General features: G+C 41.3%; 1 protein-coding gene across 2 annotated transcripts in view; it reads left to right on the top strand.

Moving 5' to 3' along the window:
* cemip (cell migration inducing hyaluronidase 1) overlaps positions 1 to 20,907 on the top strand; it is a 225,213-nt gene that overhangs the window by 171,661 nt on the left and 32,645 nt on the right. For both annotated transcript variants that reach the window (XM_034867622.1, XM_034867632.1), the window contains exons 15-19: positions 5,988 to 6,057; positions 7,308 to 7,436; positions 13,218 to 13,303; positions 15,542 to 15,673; positions 17,801 to 17,836. In XM_034867622.1, the coding sequence (XP_034723513.1) occupies positions 5,988 to 6,057; positions 7,308 to 7,436; positions 13,218 to 13,303; positions 15,542 to 15,673; positions 17,801 to 17,836 (453 nt within the window). The remainder of the gene's footprint in view (positions 1 to 5,987; positions 6,058 to 7,307; positions 7,437 to 13,217; positions 13,304 to 15,541; positions 15,674 to 17,800; positions 17,837 to 20,907) is intronic.

The following is a 20,907-nucleotide window of genomic DNA, read 5'->3' as shown; positions in this document are numbered from 1 at the left end:
AAACAGAACATATCAAGACAAGACCAACAATAACATAATCACAAGACATGACAGAAAACCAGGCTAACAAATAAAGATGGGATGACATTTGACCAAGGATGTAACCAAACAGTGGATTTCAAAATAAAACGGGAAGTTCAAAACAAAAGAAACTTGACACAAGGACACAAATATGACAAGGTCAGCATAACAAGGTTCAGTTGTGAACACTAGGTATGTGGCTTACTGTGCACCCCTATACTAGACTGAGCTGCTGCATGCGGGCGTCCAGGCCTGGATCCTCTCCGATAGACAGCAGTCACAACACTCTGTAATTTGAGGCTGCAGCTTTTGTCTGGAAATGTCTGAGTCATTTAAACATGTGAGGATGAAGCATGCAGGTTTGGGGGTGACATAAAGCACACTGACAGCTATAGGGGAACTGGCAACAGATCAGTGGCATGTTTAGTGTCTGGTGTGTGTTTGTTTGGTGTGTCACCCATATTACACAAAAACATTTTCGCTTTGGTGATTTTAGTGGCCCAGGTTTTGAAATATACAGTATATCTCTGAGAATGGGATTTATTACTCACGATAATGTGCAAGTGTGCTTAGTTTGAACAGGTAGATAACATAAAGCATTTCTGACCTTAAACATTGACAATATTTGACAAAAAAATTAGTAGTCTTATTTTACGGTTGTCATCAGGAGATATTAATTTTAGCCGTTGCTGGCAGACGTTAGATTGACACCATTACTGTTAAAGTGCCAATATTATAAAAAATTGCTTTTTCTGGGATTTGAAGTGTTATTTTGTGTCTCTGGTGCTTCCACACGCATACACACTTGGAAAAAGGTGAGGTGTCACCGTAGCATGCTAGTGCTAGCATGCTAGCTAGTTCTCAATGGTACAACACTGCTAAAACACACACTAGTTCACCTTAATCTGTGAAAGAACTACTTACATGTTACATGTTGGCTGGGTCCTGCAGCGGCCCGGGTTCGAGTCCGACCTAGGGCCCTTTGCCGCGTGTCATCCCCCCATCTCTCTCCCCCTTTCATGTCTATCAACTGTCATTATGATAAAAGGAAAAGCCCCCAAAAAATAATCTTAAAAAAATATAAATAAAATAAAAAATAAGAACTACTGCCATGCCCCTGTTGTGCAGGTATTCCCCAAGTGCCCCTCGTCTAGAAGAAGTCTCCCAGCTAATCCTAAATTGGAGAACGAGTTATCTAGCTGATCTTACCTAGCTACTGCGCATGTGCGACTCCCAACAAAGACAGTATAGAAGTGAGATGTCTCACTCTGTCGCTAAAACAGAGACCTAAACACACAGGGTGAAAAGAGGATCTGCAGCAATGTGCAGTATGACAAGAATATGGGGATTTTGAAAATGAAACCATGTAAACCTATTCTGGTACAACCTCCAAATACAATTATGAACTTGAAAATAAGCATAATATGGGCACTTTAACCGATCAAAGAAAAATGGCTCCTCTAAAAGAGACAAATGTGTCGCTCTCTCCTCTGTCTGTGTTAGACGGTCCTCCCTCTCATCCTGTCTGACAGAGAACAGATGAGACACAGCCTGAGGGACTGAACTTTGATTAGGGCTGGCTCAGACATTGATTACACCACAGCTAATTCCTTTCCCCTCCAAACGGAGCTGCTGCAGGGGCGGATGGGTAGAGGAGCGTGCTGTATATTCAGGATTGGGCTTTGAGAACCGGTTCCAAGTTGGAGTGGCTGTAACTTTATGTAGTGGACATTATAGTCTGGCCATCACCAGATAAAACACAGCTCAATAGATTTGACATTGAGCATTGGTCTAGGGCAGGGGTCGGCAACCCAAAATGTTGAAAGAGCCATATTGGACTAAAAAAACAAAAAACAAATATGTCTGGAGCCGCAAAAAAATAAAAAGCCTTATAGAAGCCTTATATTCAAGGCAACACATGCTGTATGTACCTATAGTGAGCCTACTACCTACTATTGAAATGACTAAGTTAACTACAAATACATAATGAGCCTTCATGATTAAATGTTTATTTTTCCTGCAGTGCATCCTGTAGAGAATGACGCACCACGTGACTACTCTGTTGTGCGATGCCTCCTCAAGTTTAACTTCATTACAATATTAATGAGTTATGTTTTATTGCTTTGATGAAATTAAAGAAATGCAATAAAGAAATAAGATTTTTGATGTTGTTTTTATTTTGAGGATTCAAAAAAACAACAAAACGGAATGTGCATAACATGCCCCTTATCTGGGCAACAGAGTGCAATAAAAGGCAGCCTACATTTAAAAAAATAAAACATCAGCCTTTTGAAAAGGTAAAGTTTATAAAATCCAATAAATACAGTTCAAGTTTGAGGTCTGTGCAAATGCCAAGCAAGTCAGTGCCAGAGTAAAACGAAGCCGCATCCTGTTCTCTTTTGACACGAAACCAACGCAGCTATGCTAGGACCTGAGCAACAAAACACAATAATATCCCTAAGTGTCATTCCAAATATATACTGATAAAAATCTGATATCACTTTATAAAAACCGCCACTTTGTTACAAAAAATGTGCCTATGACTGGATTGTGTTCTTACCCGTTTAATGTGACTTCTGTTTTCGGACATCACTGTTCAGCTTCTCAACATTGGGCATGTAAGATGTAACTTTAATCTTGACGCAGGACTGCAAGCTCTCATCTGTGAGGCGGGTGCGATATTTTGATTTGATGTAGTTCATGTTTGAGAATCTGCTGAAACAGGTATGTTGATCCAAAGATGGATAAAACTCCAAATGCATATGTCTTCATGTTCCTATAACTGTCAGGAAGAGCATTCCATGTGTCATAGACAAGTTTCTCGGGTGTTGGGAGGCTATCAACTTCACTCCATTTGTGGCTTTGGGTGAGTTGGGCTTTCTGGCGAGTGACGTCTTCAAGCTCGGCTGTCAGACATTTCAATTTGGACACCCATAAATCTTTGTCGGCTGTATCAGCCATTTCCGTTTCAAGGTTAGCTTGATTTACTCCTGGAAATGTGCTCAACAAGGACGGGTCAATCTCCAGGGGTGTGACAGGGAAAGACAGTGTCATTTTTTCCTTTCGGAACTCTTAAAATCTGCTCCCAAATGCAATTTGCATATCAACAATCGCATTTGGCAAATAATCACCGTTGAGTGTGTGATCGTGATGGACTTCTTTGAATTCTCTCAGGGAGGGGAAGTGGGAGAGCGTGACTCGCTGTACATCTTTGGCAAAGACAGTCAGCTCGCGCTTGAATGATAGAACAGCTTCCAGCATTTGAGCCACTCGGTATCTTCAAGCTGCGGGTAGTATAGGCCTTTCCTTTTCAGAAATGTTTTCACGTGCTCTAAACAAGCGACAAAGCTGCGCAAAACCTCACCACTGGACAGCCATCGGACTTTATTGTGTAGCAGGAGATCGGAATATTCGCTGTCAACTTCATCAAGCAATGCACGGAACTGATGGTGGTTCAATGCTTTTCCAATTATCTTGTTCACCATCTCGATCACAAGGTTCATCACTGCCATACACTCCGATGGGAATGTTTGTGCACACAGTGCCTCTTGATGCAAGATGCAGTGGAATGCAAGCAGATTTCGATCCAATGCTTTCTGTATCAAAGTCACAAACCCCCTTTTTGATCCTCTCATGCTGGGTGCCCCATCTGTAGCCACTGAAATCAGGTGGTTGGTGTTTATCCCATTGTCATCTAAACACTTCAGCACAGCCTCATATATGTCCTCCCCCCGTGTTTGGCCTTTCAGTGGTATTAATTGGATCATTTCTTCTTGCAGGCCATCAGAGTTCACATACCTGCATAAAAGCGCAGTCTGTTCAATATCGATCACATCACAGGACTCATCACAGGCAATTGAGTATGCTGGCGCGGAATTAATGTCCTTGATTTGTTGATCGGTGATGTTGCCTGCCATTTTAATAGCCCTTTCCTTCACTGTGTTAGCGGAGAGAGGCATGTGTTTAATTTTTTGTATTACCTCGGTTTTGTTTTTGAAGTCTGCAAATAGGTGTTCTGATATGTTGATAAATGACTCCTTCATGTAGTCACCATCTTTGAAAGGTTTGCCACGTATTATTATCTCCCGGATTGCAAGAAAACTTGCGGCAGTAGTGGAGTTTGGAGATGCAATCCACTTCTTAAATCTATTTTTGTGCTCCTCTAATTTCTCCAGAAGTAATGCAATCGCACTTTTTTTCTCACTCCCTACTGGGAACATGGCTGCAGTGGAGCATGCCTTCCCTGAAAATGTTTTCCACATTGCTCTTTTCGTTTTTTGACAACTTCTCGCTACAGAGCAAACATTCACGCAGTCCTTCCGCATTGACAATGAATGCAAATGATTCGGTCCAAGAAACGTTGAATCCTCTGTTCTCCTCAGTTATTTTTCTCTTTTACTCTTTGGGATCCATGGCCCATCACACAGCCGCCGGTTTGTTTACAACAGCCACCTGCCTGGCATCCCGCCTTACTGATAGAAACGTGTGTTGCAGGCTATGACGTAAATCTTCGTTGACAGAAATGTTAAAATGTAACATTTATTCTACACATTTTTACAGCATTGAAAAAACGTTAATAATGTTTGTGTCATGTTTGTTTTCCTACAAAAACCATATTAAAAACAATCAATATTTCTCTCCCCCATCTATTTCCATTTTCAAACATTTTTGAAAAAGCTCCAGGGAGCCCCTAGGGCGGCGCTAAAGAGCCGCATGCGAGTTTCCGACCCCCGGTCTAGGGAGTCTGCTCTGTATTTTCTGCGTGACCAACGGGCATAGTTCAAATGACTCTGACGCAATTGGATAGTCCTTCAACCAATCACACCAACAATTGGGGTGACGTAGAAGCGACAGCAACATCAACGGGTTGCAGAACCCCCCGCTGCCAACAGGAAATCAGCCTTACATGACGAACCTCATCCAATTTACATGGAACTTCCAATGTGTGGTCTCATGTGATACTGAGCTGCCCCCTATACTATAGCCACGCCCACCTACTCAGCTCACGCACCTCTCATAACAATTGAACCTTTTAAGTTAGAGTCTTATGTGAGGTGGCATTGAACTCAGCAGAGCTTTCCTTCTTCATTGGCGAGGGTTTGGCCCGCCTTCTTTGCTTAAACCACAACCCTTTTTATATATTGTGTTTGACGTAGACCTGTGTGAGGTATTATTGAACTCAGCAAAGCGTTCCTTATTCATTGGTGGTGGTTTGGCCTGCCCCTTTATGGTTAAGCCACGCCCTCTTCTATAACTACTGACCCATTTAAGGTAGAGTCTTATGTGAGTTATCAATGAACTCAGCGGAGACTTCCTTTTTTATTTATAAAGGTTTTACCCAACCCCTATACATGTCCACGCCCCCTTTCACAGCTGATGAACTGTATGATTCAGAGTCTTGCAGATGTAGAGCAGGGAGTTCCCTTTTCATTGTTGACAATTTGAAAGAAGCGGCGTCTGCCAGTAACCCCAAAGCAGGCAGATGCACAGGGCCCTTCCAACGCTACTTGCAGCTTTAATTTCATTTACATTTCCTTTTAGAACTAATTTGTTTGTCATGTGACATCACTGTATCTATATAATATTATAGATAATATTTAAAAAAAGATTAACTTCATTCATTTTCTTGATTGCACCTTACAGGACTGAATCCATCCAAAAGTCAGATCCTTGAAGATCCAAGGTATCAGTGATAAGGAAAAGCAATGAAATCTGATATCAAGAACAAATATCCTCCCCAGATTACATAACATGACACACGGTCCATTTGTGTACCAAACAGCACTGTTGTAAGTAAAAAACTTAGTTAAGTAATTTTCTCTCCCTCAGGTACTGTTGCTGTGTTTTCAAGGGCAGTGTTCCCCCCTTTCCTTTATTTCCCACTACATTACTGGTTCAAATTATTTGTGTTAAATCCAATAACTCCTTCTCTCTTTTTCCTTCCCCGACGCTCTCCATCTACACAGCGCCACTTCAACTTTCTGGATCGCCAACCCCAATAACAACCTCATCAACTGTGCTGCTGCAGGCTCAGAGGTGAGTTTCTCACTTCCCCTCCCTCTCCCCCCATGTCTCTCCAGGTGGAGGTCTGTCTCATTATCGCGTTGCCAGGTCAGATTAATGGCTGTGTACTCCTATTAACTTGAGAATCAAGCAGACAACAGACGCAGGCTCTGCCGCACGTTCCCTTTGATAGAGTGCCAATTAAAATGGTACTTCTGGGATCTTACAAGGATACGTCAGGCGGAATGGAGTCGCATTTTTCCTCACCAATGTAATAACTTTTCTCATTTGCATAGCTGCGAAGAACAACTGAAAAACAGGCAGGCTGACATGCAAAGTGGGAACGCCGAGGATGTAGTTGTGTGTGTGTGTGTGTGTGTGTGTGTGTGTGTTTGTGTGTGTATAAATAGTTTTATTTCGAACAACATAAGAAACTAACCTTAAACTTAAAATCCAGGACAAAAGTATTTCACATCACATCAAGGGCCACAAACATGTATAGTTCATTGACAAGCTCTTTTTTGTCAGAAAAGTAAAATAAGTTTGACTGTATAACTGCATGTCGCCTTTTTTGACAGTGTTGTAGCTATTGTCACTTTTGTTTGTTTTGCAACTTTTTATGGCTTTCTCAGACATTTTTGGTTGCATGCTTTTGGCATTTATGTCAACATAAAGCCTACAAAAAAAGTCCGTAGCCATTGTAGAATTTAGCAAATCAAGCAAAAAATTGATGTGTGATCAATAATGTCACCCGCCTGATTATGAAAACTGTGCTTCGGAGGGGAATTTCTGAGTCTAAGTCGGCAAATCTGCCAAATTCTGCTTTGAGTGTCACATAACTGCAGTTTGAAAAACTCTTTCCTGTGTTTTTGGTTTGGTGCACAGCACACTGGGTGGGCCAAAATCTATTGTGAACCTAAATTGATATGCGGGCCAGATCAAAATCTGTGGGCCCTGAGTCGGGAAGAAGCAAAATGCTTTTTGTGTCCGACCGTTTTTTAAATGTCCATACCCTTATCAAAGTGTTTTCAGTGTATTGTTTTTTTTAATTAACAACCATACAACCCTTTAACCCCCTCAAAATTCAAAAAACATTTGCAGATCAATTAATCAAAAATTGACTATTGTTATATTCCTATCTTATTACTTGTCATATATTAAATACTATATGTGTGTGGGAGTGTACAAAAATCTAGAGCGGGTTCTTTGCTGTTCTACATTTATAGTAATCGATAAAAACCGAAGTGTTGACAGCCTGTGAATGTTTGTATGTGATCCCTCAGGAGACAGGTTTCTGGTTCATCTTCCACCATGTCCCCACGGGCCCCTCGGAGGGGCTGTACTCCCCCGGACACACTGAACACACACCTATGGGCCAGTTCACCAACAACAGAGCCCATTCCAACTACAGGGTGAGTCGGAGGACGGATTGTGCTATACAAAAAGTCAATATTTACAAAAGCTGTCCACCAGGCAGCAGGCAAAAGTCCTTCCAGAATGTGGAGGAAATCAACAGGAAAACCAAAACTGGGGGGTAGACTCAAAATACAACTACGAAACAGAATACAATGATCTGACACAAGACAAGAGCAACACAAAGACTAAATGCACAGTGGAACGAGAGACAGGTGACACTAGGTTCAGGAACAGGTGAAACACACCAGGGTGGGGCCGACAGTCAGAGTCGGGAAAACACCAGGCCGGAAGTAAAAGAAGACAACACTAGGGAGGAAAACAGGAACTTCAAAATAAAACAGGAGATAGAACATACAAAAACGTAAAACCATGACAGGTTGTCTGAGTTTGGTCCAAGGTCAGGGGGCGTGTCTCTGACTTTGACCTCGGAAAATCCGACTTCTGAGTGAAAATGGAACGCATAATTACTACTAGCCAGATGTACGAAAATAAAAGCGTTCAAACTACAATTGGATTTTTACAAACACTGAACCATATACTCGGCAAAAGCATTACCAACAAATACAATTTAAAATACTATTGCCATACAGACAAAGGTGTAGATTTCAGAGGGGATACAGAGCATACAGGAGATATGCTCCCTTCCCTCCTCCTCCTAATATTTTGAAGATGTAGATTTGTCCTAAAAATATATGAAAGAACCCACATTGCAAGAGGGGAAAATAACCATTCAGGGAGCTCAAAACTTATGTGTATTATATTTTTGTTTGCCTATACTAATGATTTACGTCACCCCTAAAGTGGACCATACCATCGAAACCTTGTGCACTTAAAGCTGCCATCAAGTTGTTAAGATTTATAAACCATCTGACGGAAAAACAGGAACTGTACCTACCTGTGCTACACAAATTGTTGCATAAAAATCCCCAGAATGCAGGAAATTAAGTGTTTGATGCTCAAAGGTTTTTCCTAGTTATAATGTGGGAGTGCCCCCTCTCCCCCATGGAACAAAACATACAGAGGCCGGTTGTTAAAAGATTAGGTAAGTCTCGAATGCATCATATTGTAGGTGTTTCTTCTGGGTGTTAATGATGTCACACTCCCTTCTTGAAGGAGGGTAGTTTGGCTATGAACAAACTGAGAGAAAAAAACAGCCCCAAAACAGGATATTTTTTGAGGATTATTGCCCATTTTAATCAAAGTGAATTTTGCAGGGTTTTATTTTGTTTTTGCCATCAGTCTGACTGTGGCAGGGAAAAAACTAATCGTGTTGTATGTGTAATGATACTGTCCACTCAGCTGTGTCTGAGTCTGGATGTGCGGTGTTGTGTCTGAGCAGAGAGTGAGAGCTGGGTGGAGTGAGTCTCTAACGATGCTCTCTGCTCTTTTCCAGCATCGCTGTGGGCATATTGTATCCATGGAAGGAAGCTTACTTCCAATAATCCTCTCGCGGTCTTTATGGCTCTCCGCAGTCCTGCAAAGGAAGGTCAGGCATACATCACAGCATAGGGGAAAAACATGCTCTGGTTTACTGCCGTTTATTTTAACCAATCACGATTGTCTTGTGCGGCACTTTGTGCCTCCGCAAAATAGCCTCGGGAAGGAACTTGTTTTGGTGGAACACGTTTAAAAGTTGTTTTAGTTGTTTAACAGAAAACTCTGATTGGAGCTGTCTGGATTTGTCCTGCAGAGATCTGAGGAGCAGTTAATCATAGTCCTCATAAATCCTCCAGAGTTTATAACTCTAACACAAAGGAAGCCCAACTGAAAGGATATCCGGCCTAAATGAGTGAAATCAGGTGGAATTCCCGGAATCCCAGCAATCCTAGAAGTGGAATGTCATGGATATAGACTAGGTGTTGCCATACCAGACAGTGATGCCTGTAGTGAGAATGCTCTCTCTGGTCCTTTATAGGCCTGGGTGAGAGGGCAACAACTCAGTCCTGCTCTCCTGAGCAGCATGATGAAGTACAGCTGCTTCTGGGCCTTTTTCACTGTGACATTTGTGTTCAAGGTCCAGCTCAGGTCAGATGTTACATTAGAAAGTGGAAGTACTCTCACCAGGAGACTGTTCAGTGACACACTTGCAAACAGAATAGTGGCCCCTACGTTGTCTGGAGTCTTTTTTTACATGCTTTGCTGCTAGGCTTGGGTGGTTGCTTGTATTTTGAAATCATCCAATCCTGGTTACTCAAGATCGAAGTCTGAAAGGCTGGCTCCATTCAACACCTAATTGAACGTAACATATAATACACACAAAGGAGCTTTCACTAATATCAATGAAACTGGCTACACTGACTTGGATGTCATGCCTCTTGATTGGCTTACGTGCTGCAGTAATACTGATAGCATCTTGCTTCGGTAGCTCAACACAATTTATTTTGTCTGATTCTTCTCTGCAACAGCTGAATATCTGCTTTGCATTTTAACCTACAATAGCTCACTCGAGAACTCATACCATCTCTATCTTTCAGCGACTTTTTTTTGGATCTCACAGTCGTCTACACGCTGTTCAGTTCGGTTAGCTTAGTAGTTAGTAATGGTTTCTCCCTCAGTGATGGTTCCTGCCTCCTTCAGAGATATATGTGTTTAATGATAATAACTGTAGTTTATTTTCTGTGTTGGAGGCAAGGCTCCCCACAAGGGAGACTTGATCATTTACGTTAGCTACTGTAACTTAGCCCCCAGCATTTGGCAATGGCAATGCGAGACTATTATCGGGGTAATTTTGACAGCTACTACTGTTAAAGCACAGCATCACTAAGAGCCTCTGAGAGACAAAAAGAGTTTGGGATGTAACATGTTAAGTAACAAATAGAGGACAAGCAATAGGCGAAAGGTGAGAATAACAAAATCAAGCACAGACAAGAGAAAGGAAAGAAAGCGAGCCAGAGGAGAGGATGGGATGGAGAGGACAGGGCACCCGAGGCACGGAGCGCAGCACAGCAGCACTCTAGCATAGAGAGATTTATGAGGCGCTGCTGGAGAGGAAGTGTTATTGTTATCGTCCTCCTTTCTCTCCGCGCCCAACAGTGAGTTCTTTCCCCTGCCATCTCGCTCTCTTTTCCTTTTTCACTTTTAATTTGGATCATTGTAATGGGAGCATAACTCATGTCAGGCTGCCACCCCGGGACGTTCAGGGAGAGGAGAGGTTGTGTCAGGCTGCAGGCTGGTCGTTCACAGCAGCATCACACTGCTTCTCTATGGTTTTTTTATCATTTAGAAAGTTTGTAATTTATGTCAGGAAAAGATAGAGTATGGCGTTTAAGAGCTGTGAAACAACAAGAGCAAGCATGTTTGTTAGCTTTGGTGCTTGTATGGAAGTTGCATCGAATGTTTCCATCCAGGTAATAGGTAAAGCTCCACTAAGTGAGATTTGAGACTAAATTGATTTGGTGCATTTTATCCTCAATTTAAAGTCCTTGATTGATCCCAGTTGCCTCAAAATGGGACGTGTCAACCCTGCCTTCTATTAACCCTTTGAACTATTTAATAGAAATTGTCTGCCGGCCTATGCCTACATTGGTAGTTAAATTATTGTGATTTAATTTCTTGCAATATCTCCAAACGCTTCATATCCCTAAAATCAGTACAACCTAAGCTAAAAGGTTCTGTAAGTCAATAAACCATAATAATTAACAAAAGTATCAACATTATGTGAGTGATTCACTCTCTCACTATTCACTACATGGTGTCAATTAAATAGTGAACTATAGGCCTATAGAGAATGGCCAAACAAGATTTTGGATACTAAACATCATAGCGTCAGTAGATGCGTCGATATGTGCTTTGGTAATTTGTGTGACAAAGAGGGCGTCCCCAGCACCACGTAAACGATCCAAATCAAAAGAGTTCTGATATGTCCCAGAAACAAAGCAAGCACTCAGAAGGAGAGTAAAAGGTTGTATATTATATACAGCATGGGTCTTCAACAGGGGGTCCGCGACCCCTAGGGGGTCCGCGGAGGTACTACATGGGGGTCGCGAAAGTTTTGGTTGATTAGACTTTTTTTTATATTCCCCCCACCCCCCTACAATTTTTTCCACTAATTGAAATGTCTTTAAATACACATTAACATGAATTCAACACACTGTAGTAAACAGATAAATGGAGGCAGAAGATGTCTTTCAGTCATCAACGCACACATTCAGCGACACACAGGAGCTCTTTCAAGCTGGGCACCGTTTCATTCACAACACCTGTCCCATCAACGAGGAATCACAATCAGAAATACGTTAATAATCCCAGGGCGAAATTACTTTCGTTACATTACTCCATATGTAATAGAGTGTATTACATATGGAGTAATGTAACGAAAATATTGAATGCACAATAACAAGGTACATTTACACATGGCACTATAGGACCAGTTTGATATAACACAATTTTATACAATATATATAATTAGGGGGTCCCCGCTCCATCTCGCCATCAGTTTGGGGGTCCTTGGCCTGGAAAACGTTGAAGACCCCTGATATACAGTATGTTGCATGTTAAATTTCTACTGTTTTTCCTTTTCAGTTTTAGTGCTTCTGCTTCTTCTTCTCCTCTGTGAAAACACAACAACGTTGCATTGTGTAACGGGTGTAAAATGTAGGGTGCACCACTGCCACGCGTCTTTAACAGACTAGCAGCAGGTCCTGAGTGTTTTGATCCATATGGGGGAAGTGAACGTAAGCACAGATTATGACCGAGTCCTTTGCCCCCTAGTCACCAAAATAAATCCAATATGGATCCATTCTTCACAAGCCAAATATCTCCAGAACATTCTCAACACTCACATGGCATTTTTTGATGGAAACATCAGGAGAAAATTAACTTTTTTGGGACCTGTCTCAGGAACAAACTCTCGCGAGATCTGGCAACACGCACAAACTAACGCCAATAGACGTCCGTGAACGCCCAAACAAAACTAATCTCTGTGTGCTAAATATGTCTTTTAACTCCATATACATCTAATGTTCGCAAAAGAAAATATTAATAGATTATACAAATGTAACTTTTCATCCATCCACATGACGTTCAGTACACTTTCAAACAAGGCCACGCCCCTTTACGAGACAGGAAGTGTGGACCAGTTCATCAGGCGCTGCCTGAAATGGTTTAGTATAGAGGACCTTATGTAGGCTCAAATTAGCTGGGCATTTAGTGGGTATTTTAAAGTGGACTATGGTGAATAATATTAACCGCAGAGAATTAGAACACCACTACAAAGTGTACTATGTCCGTGTTAGGGAACGGTTTCAAACACAGCTACTGTCAAGACAACAGCAGTTAGCAGCAGATAAGACTGATGATTTAAATTAGAGCAGCTGCAGCTAATTTAATCTTGCTGCTCTACTGCTAATTAAAACCCATTGTGGGGCTGTTCAACATGAGTCTAGAAAGGACCGCAGAAGAAAATTTCATGTCCTTTGCTACTGAACCTGATTTATTGGGGGGAAAAAGCCAATACACATGCTTCACTACATACTCTTCGCCTGAAGGGAGGAAATGACACTAAAATAATAGTTTGAGCTCAACTGATAGGTCAGTTCTTGAATAGAACTGATAATAACTAGAGTGCAGCTGGAGTTGGAAGAGTGAATATTACATTCTTAATTATTTCAGATGGACACCATTTTTTGTTGCAGCCCAATAGAAGACATAATCAACACAGTCTGACTTGTGTCTAAACGTCCCCGCAAGTCCTTAAAGCCATAGTGCGTGATACAAGCCCTCCATAATCTATTCTATTCTACCGTGTGACCACATAGTTTCTCTTCTCTCTGTTCCAGGCTGGAATGATCCTTGATAACGGAGTAAAGACTACCCAGGCAAATGACAAGGACAAGAGACCCTTCCTCTCTCTGATTGGAGCCAGGTCAGAACCCCCCCCCAGTCACAAACACCCTGCATGACAAGCTGGAGTCCCACCACACCCAGTATACTTTTGTATGTATGTGCACTTTGTCAGGTTCATTTTTCCTGTTGATGTTCTGTAACTGGCAAATGTTGGTGTTTGGTATAAAAGATATAGGAAAGTAGAACAGCAAGTCTGTGTAACAGTTGGTCCCGTGTGGTGAGTGTGATCGGACCAATGTGTCATCCTGACCTCATCGCTTCATTATAAATACACCCTACATACACACACCACTCCCTATTCAGTTCAGAGATGCTCCTCAAAGTGTGAAAAATCCCTGCAAGGAAGCTTTCTCACAGAGCGCCTGGCCTAATGGAGAGCTCAATACACAAATAATCAATAAAAAAGGAAAAATGTGATGGAGAGATTTAAAAAACCCTCAGAGGGGCTTAATCCTGGCACTCTTCAATGCATAATCAATTTAAAATATAAAGAAACTAAAATACTGAAAAGAAATGGAGAATAAAAGCCCCAACTCAAATAACACACAATATCAGATCAACAGAATAAATGTGAAAGGTAAAATTATATTATGAGTTACATGGGGTGTTTGCAAAGACATCCCATAGGGATAACATTGCACAGACTAAAACAAACCTTTCACAGCTTTCTTAAATTGTGTTAACTTTGGAAAATCTGATGGCAAAGCATTCCAAATCACTGAAAATTAATTCAATTCAATTCAATTCAAATTTATTGTCATTGCACTGTCACAAGTACAAGCAACGTGTGTGAAAATGTGATTCGTTCGAGTTTGAAACCAAACTGAAGTTGAGATGTTTTAACGAATACAATGTGTGGTTTCCACATGATATATAGTGTGTTAATGTGTTATTAGACACACCCTTATCAATTAGCCATATGGACGCTTGGTCAGTGGTCACTCTCTGCTCTCATCTATTAAGACAACGGTAGAGAGTCGTATTTAAGCCCAAAATACCCCATAGTGAGAGTGGTTGGGGGGGGGGGGTGGATGGGTCAAAACAACACAAGAGGAGACCAGAGTTTGTGCCCCGCATGTCACTATTCCTAAACCCAACTGTCCTGTTCTTCTTTTTTTCAACTTACTGTAGTTGTTGTTTTTGGTCACCGTCCATCTTGCCAGTCAAAAATATTTGAGGGAGGAGAGTAAAGATGGAACGCTCCCGAAGTTTAGTTCCACATAAATGTACGGATAATTTGTTGTTTTGTCGTTAGTGAAACACAATATTGACCTTGTAGTTGAAGAAGGAGCCTCATATAAGAATGACATTTCCGCCTATGGAGTCCTTTCATTTGTATTCAGTGATCACCTATTTTGGACTGGGAAATTGGCAGATAGTGTACAACAACTGCTAACGTGAGTTGCTCAAAACTTCTTCTTTTAGTAATCTCTGTGAACATAAACAATGTTCTCAATGCTAAATTCATGTGTAGAGCCCATGGTGATACTTGGAGCAAGGTTTCGTATTTCAAGGCTAGCATAAAAGTGCCTCTAGCTCTCCCATTCAAAACGCCAAAGTGACGCTTCCTGCCTAAGTATGCTTTTGAACAAAAGTTTGACTTGGGTTGAATCACAAAAATTCTCGCATTCTCAAAACTTGCAATTTTTAGCATGTGCAATTATCCTGGGAATGTTCTTTCGTTGATGCAAGTCATCGTTCCAACCATCTGTGAATTAAAACTACATGTCTAAAATGTTGAATGTTTTGGACATACTGTGGAACATAAGTACTTAAAAAAAGCTAGTGCAGGCGTGCATTTCACGTAGTGCAGAACACAACATTGGATCAGATGCTGTGTGTTGCTAAATTGGATGTTGATTGTCATCACTATAACAATGTGACTGGATGACTCCTCTCAGCCCAGTAAGCTTGGTTCTGTGAACAAAAACACCAGTGAGTCCTCTTCTGCTGTAGAGCAGCTGTTGATCATATCTTTGCGGTTACATGTATTGTTTTAAACTTAAACTGTGGGATCTGTATTATTAAAACTAACAGTAACATCAAATCAACTAGCACTGAAATCTGAAGGATTATAACTTGAGTAACTTAGAGTAGACCACTTTCTAGAAATACAAATAGCATACAATAGTTAAAATACAGTAAGAGTTTTCCACTCTGCATATAGTCCACAAACAGAAGTATACAATACATGTAAAATCATGAACTAAACCCTGTCTTTCTCCACTCGGCATGTCTGCGTTGTTGAATTGTTTAGGTATGGCCCCCACCAGGATGCTGACCCCTTCAAACCCAGAGTTCCCGCTTTGATCCACCATTTTGTGGCCTATAAGAACCAGGACCACGGAGCCTGGCTGAGAGGAGGGGATGTCTGGCTGGACGACTGCCAGTGAGTACCCCATGCATGCATTGATATTGTGATATTGATATTACAGTTTTATGGGCACCTGGGTCTGAAACCATGGCAGCGAGTCAGCTGTACACACACTCCTTTACCCAGTCCAAAACACCAGAGTGGGAACTGTGGTAGTTAGTCTTTCCCAATTTCTTTTTACTGCACCACCACTGACTCTAAAAAAATGGCACAAAGGTCACATTGTACACATGTGCAAAATGGATACTGCCTTTCTTAATTGGAGTTTTATTGAATATCCGGACATGGTAATCTGCTGCATAGTTAAACTATAGTTAAAGCTTTAGTGCTTAACTTTTGATATTAATGAACGTCTGTTACATTCAAGCCATTGCCAAATGAGTTGCTACAAAGCTAATGAAGACTAACAACTCCACACAACTCTGTCTGTATTTCTCAGTATGGATATGTTCAGTAGATTGTGACGTCTGACGACTTTGGCGCGCAAAATCTCAAGTGAAAATAATTATCTCTTCTAAAGAATTCATCATGTGTCCTCCTTGGCTACTAGCAACTGTGGAGGAGGGGTGGAGGGGTATACGATCGCATAAGGCTTGTATCATGTGGACGTGCACACAGTGTTGTCAGTACTTAGAATTCATCATTGGGGAGACAGAAACTACGCACCAAAGCTTTAATGGGTAACTTTGTTTGTTTTTTTTCTGTCCTTTTGTGTCCAAGTTACTGATGGAAACAACAATTTCTGAAATTGGTTACAAATACAGTTTTTGTTTGATTGCTAAGAGGCACTGATCAAAACTGAAGTCACTTTGTCAAAACTCTTCACACAGTCAGCCAAAACAAAGTCAATGTGGACCAAACTGTGGATCATTTTTTTGATTCATTGCTTTCACACAAAATGCATTCAATGGCCACATTTTCCAAAATCCATGAACTCTTTTCTCATTCACTTCACCACCTCAAGCACGATATATCACAAAGCACGATATATCTGCATATTGTTCAAGTGCTAAGACAGTTTTTCTCATTTGTTACTGTAAAAGCACATTCAAAACATAATGATGGAAGATTTTGTGCATTTCTGCCATAACAAAATTTAAAACATGAAAAAATCTAGCAGAATCACTACAATAAAATGGATTAATAAGCATTCCGAACAGGTGATGTCGGCTGAAAGAGAAGACAATGCAATTTGATGTTCATTTGAACTTGTGGCTATATGCAACAGCGAGGGAGGGACCCTCAGAGTGCTGAACAGTAGGGCCCTATCTTGCGTCCAGCACAAGTATCTTTGCTATTTTAAGATCAACACGGTTATCAATTTCCCGCCCACGTCTTTGCAAATCAGCCATCATAACAGCAACGTACCAAGGTATAAACATGCCTGGCTTTTAAAGGGAATGGGAGATGACACTGATTGGTTTACTGCACGTGACAACTAAAACACACTTATGAATTAATGAAGACACAAGGTGAAACCCTTTTGAACTATGCAACTGGCGCACAGACCCTCTAATCCCCCGTAAATGCCCTAAACATACCTGCGCCAGGCGTTTCCCGCCGTGCGCTTAGATTGTTAAAATAGGGCCTCACGAGTCATTATACTTCCGCCTACATGTTGGTGATGTTTTTTGTAATTATTATTCAAGCTCTGGAGTTTAAGAAATCATTTTTTTGTTTACATTTTTTCTTTTTCAAAAGGAGATTACATATGGACTAAATGCCCAGACATTGAAAACGTAAAAGGTATTGAAGACAAGTTTTGAGTTTTGGAGGTGAGACTAACTGTTTGGCCAAGATGCAAGGTGATAATGCAGACTGTATGAAGATTTTTGAAAAAATGGTTGTAGTATTTACTGACACTTGTTGGCAATCTGGGAAATAATTATAAATAAATGAATACGTGAGTGAATAGAGTGAAGTTTGAACTTTCAGTCCAACAAAATATTCTTGGAAACCCTCATTATAAGTTTTAGGTAGCACAGGTTGTTTTTATCACATTTGATTACAGAGATGAAATGTGTGTGTGTTTGTGTGTGTGGGTGTCTGTGTTTGTGTCTGTGTGTGTGCGCGTGTGTGTTCCCTGGAGATCTAGGACTTCTGCTATGCTTACAGTGATAATATTCTCTCTTTCTTGTTTAGATTTGCTGATAATGGCATTGGCCTCACTCTGGCAAGGTAAGACCCCCCCCCCCCCCCCCCCCCCCCCCCCCCCCCCCCACACACACACACACACACACACACACACACACACACACACACGCAAACACACACACACACACACACCAGACACTTTTCATATTTCTAGGATGGATAGAAATAATGGGAGGTCCCTCTTTCCCTCTCTCTCTCTCTCTCTCTCTCTCCCACTCTCTCTCTCTCTGTGTGTCTGTAAGAGTAATTGGAAAACACCTTATAAGGAGTCTGTTTAGGATGCATTGGGAAACGGAGCTCTTTGATGCCGTATGAAAAGTAATTTAGTGGGGCGATGGTCACAGAAGTGGGAATTGGTGAGAAGTTTCCAACTGACTTTCCAAAGTAGGGTGCCTACTGGTGCATACAGTACGTCCACACCAAATATATCTGTCATATATGTGTGCATACAGTACGTCCACACCAAATATGTCTGTCTATATACAGGTGCATACAGTACGTCCACACCAAATATGTCTGTCTACATACGAGTGCATACAGTGCATCCACACCAAATATGTCTGTCTATATATGGGTGCATACAGTACATCCACACCAAATATGTCTGTCTATATAGTTTTTCTCTTTGATAAAACCCTCCATCAAAACAGTGTTTCTGTCTCCCAAGTCTATACATCTTGGTGTGTCAGTGTGTACGGGTGAACAGAGCTTTTGGGAAAATGATGGCGTAAGGCAGGACATTAAGGGTCTGGGGGCTATGTGCCAGTAGTAGGGGTGTTTCAGAAATTGATTGAATTTAGTCAAAGAAAAGAAATAGCTTAGATTAGAGTCTGGTAACATGCAGCTAAAGACACAGGGTAACATTAGCTTATCGGCTTGTACCATGCAGCTAAAGACACAGGGTAACATTTGCTTACTGGCTTGTAGCATGCAACTAAAGACACAGGGTAAGAATAGCTTACCAGCTTGTAGCATGCAGCTAAAGACACAGGGTAAAATTAGCTTACTGGCTTGTAGCATGCAGCTAAAGACACAGGGTAACATTAGCTTACCAGCTTATTGTATTTAGCAAAAGACACAAGGTAACATTGGCTTACCAGCTTGTACCATGCAGCTAAAGACACAGGGTAACGTTACAGTAGCTTACCAGCTTGACGCATGCAGCAAAGCAAAGGTTAATGTTAGCTTACCGGCTTGTAGCAGCTAAAGACACAGGGTAAATTTAGCTTAGCGGTAGCCGGCAGCTACTCTTTTTCCAGCCACTGAGGGGAATTGGAGATAACAGAGAAACAAGAGAACTGAAAAACCGTCCTGCTTGAGGGAAGACTGGCTGAATAGTGTTTGAGGTTTAATTCTGCATTGCTGAGCATGATATGAATAGCAGTGGGGAATACTAAGTAGCAAGTAAAAAAAGAACATACAGTAAATAACTGGCAATGCAGACAAGCAGGAGTCGATCAAGGCCGCTGTTCTTCCTAACTTTGCATCTGACGTGTTGGTTCAGCCAAACTAAAAAACTAATTTATTGAACATTTATTGAAGATGGACTACTGTTCCGCTCCACACTGCAACACACACAAAGGAACACTGCAAAATACAGTAATGCAGTATGCTCATTGTTCAAAGGGACATGTAGAGACATCCATCAAGCAGCATGTCCCAATGGTTAGCACTGTGGCCTTGCAGCAAGAAGGTACCGGGTTTCAACCCTGGTCGTCCCGGGCATTTCTGTGTGGAGTTTGCATGTTCTCCCTGTGTCTGTGTGGGTTTTCTTTGGGTGCTCCGGTTTTCCCCACCATTAAAAACATGTTCCCCTCCATCTCCACCAAACTGATGTGTGGTGAGCGTTATAAGGCTGCCGTGCATCACCCAGGTTGGTCCTACACATTGGTGGTGTTAGAGAGTAATGATCCCCACTGACGCACTTTGATAAAGTGCTATGGAATTAATTAATATTATCCCTACAATAATATTTTTTTGCCCCTTGGACCTTTGGCATCAGGTCATGAACAGATGTATCTAAACTGGCGTCCGTCTGCAGGTACTGGACTTCACACATGGTTGTGAACTGCCCTCTTTCTGTTTAATCAGCGTTTGCATGCACAGTGCCGTTACCAGTACGCTTTCCTAAAGAATATTTTTTTGATACTAATTTTATAAAACAAAAGAAAATTAACAAATCTTTTTGTTTATTTTTTGAGTTGTCTCTGTGTAACATAGTTTTTACTGCCTGTCTCTACGATGTGTAAAGTTAGACAGCCAATCTAACTTCTAGCCATATTTACTTCTAGGTATTAAAATTGGGTTTATACTGTTTTATACTTTGTACTGTGTACTGTGTAGGCAATACAGTTGGTGCTTAAAAAGTATTGAATTCGGTACCCAGCTCTAGACTGGAGTATTTAGGACTTTCACCCAGGAGACGGGGATTCATGTCCAGTTATTGTCCCGTATGTCACTGACACTTACATTTACATTTTATAAGCCTACCCACAATCTTTTCAAAACCTAAAACTCTCCCAGTGTTGCATGTTGGGCGGACGGTTCCCTTGCACGGTAAATAAACTCGCCGTTTTGTGCTGACTTCTTTCCTAAATTGTAAGCATTAAACCGTCATAAACACGCTCATGCCATACATCATTTGAAAGCTTAAAGTCTCCTGATTCCATCGAGCCCAAACACGAAGCAATTAGGTGACAATTACTCTTAACGGTGATAATCATGTTCTGAAGTAAAGAAACACAGAAAGATTTGAGTCTAATCGAGTGTGTGTTTCCTACCTGTCTCCTCGTGTCTTTAATCACAGCGGTGAAAGATCGCCAAAAACCTTAGTTTCCTACATCGAAAACACCCTAAGGTATTAGAATATCCAAGCCTTGTAATCCATAATTATCTGGTCCCCTCACAATCTTGTAGTTTCTGGCCAAGTTTCGACGTTCAGAAATCTAGATAGTGCATCATGTCTCGGTTTCTATAGCTTGTAACTTTTTCCCTGTGCGGGCTAAAACGAAGGTCGCACACACCATTACAATCTGTGGCTTCTGCAGTTTGCAATGAACCTTGTTCCCAGCCAATAGCATCAGCCTATCAAGAGA

Source organism: Etheostoma cragini, chromosome 1 (genome assembly GCF_013103735.1).
Source record: "Etheostoma cragini isolate CJK2018 chromosome 1, CSU_Ecrag_1.0, whole genome shotgun sequence".
NCBI lineage: Eukaryota > Metazoa > Chordata > Actinopteri > Perciformes > Percidae > Etheostoma > Etheostoma cragini.
The sequence above is the reverse complement of the archived record's forward strand: the minus strand, read 5'-3'. Positions and strand labels throughout refer to the sequence as shown.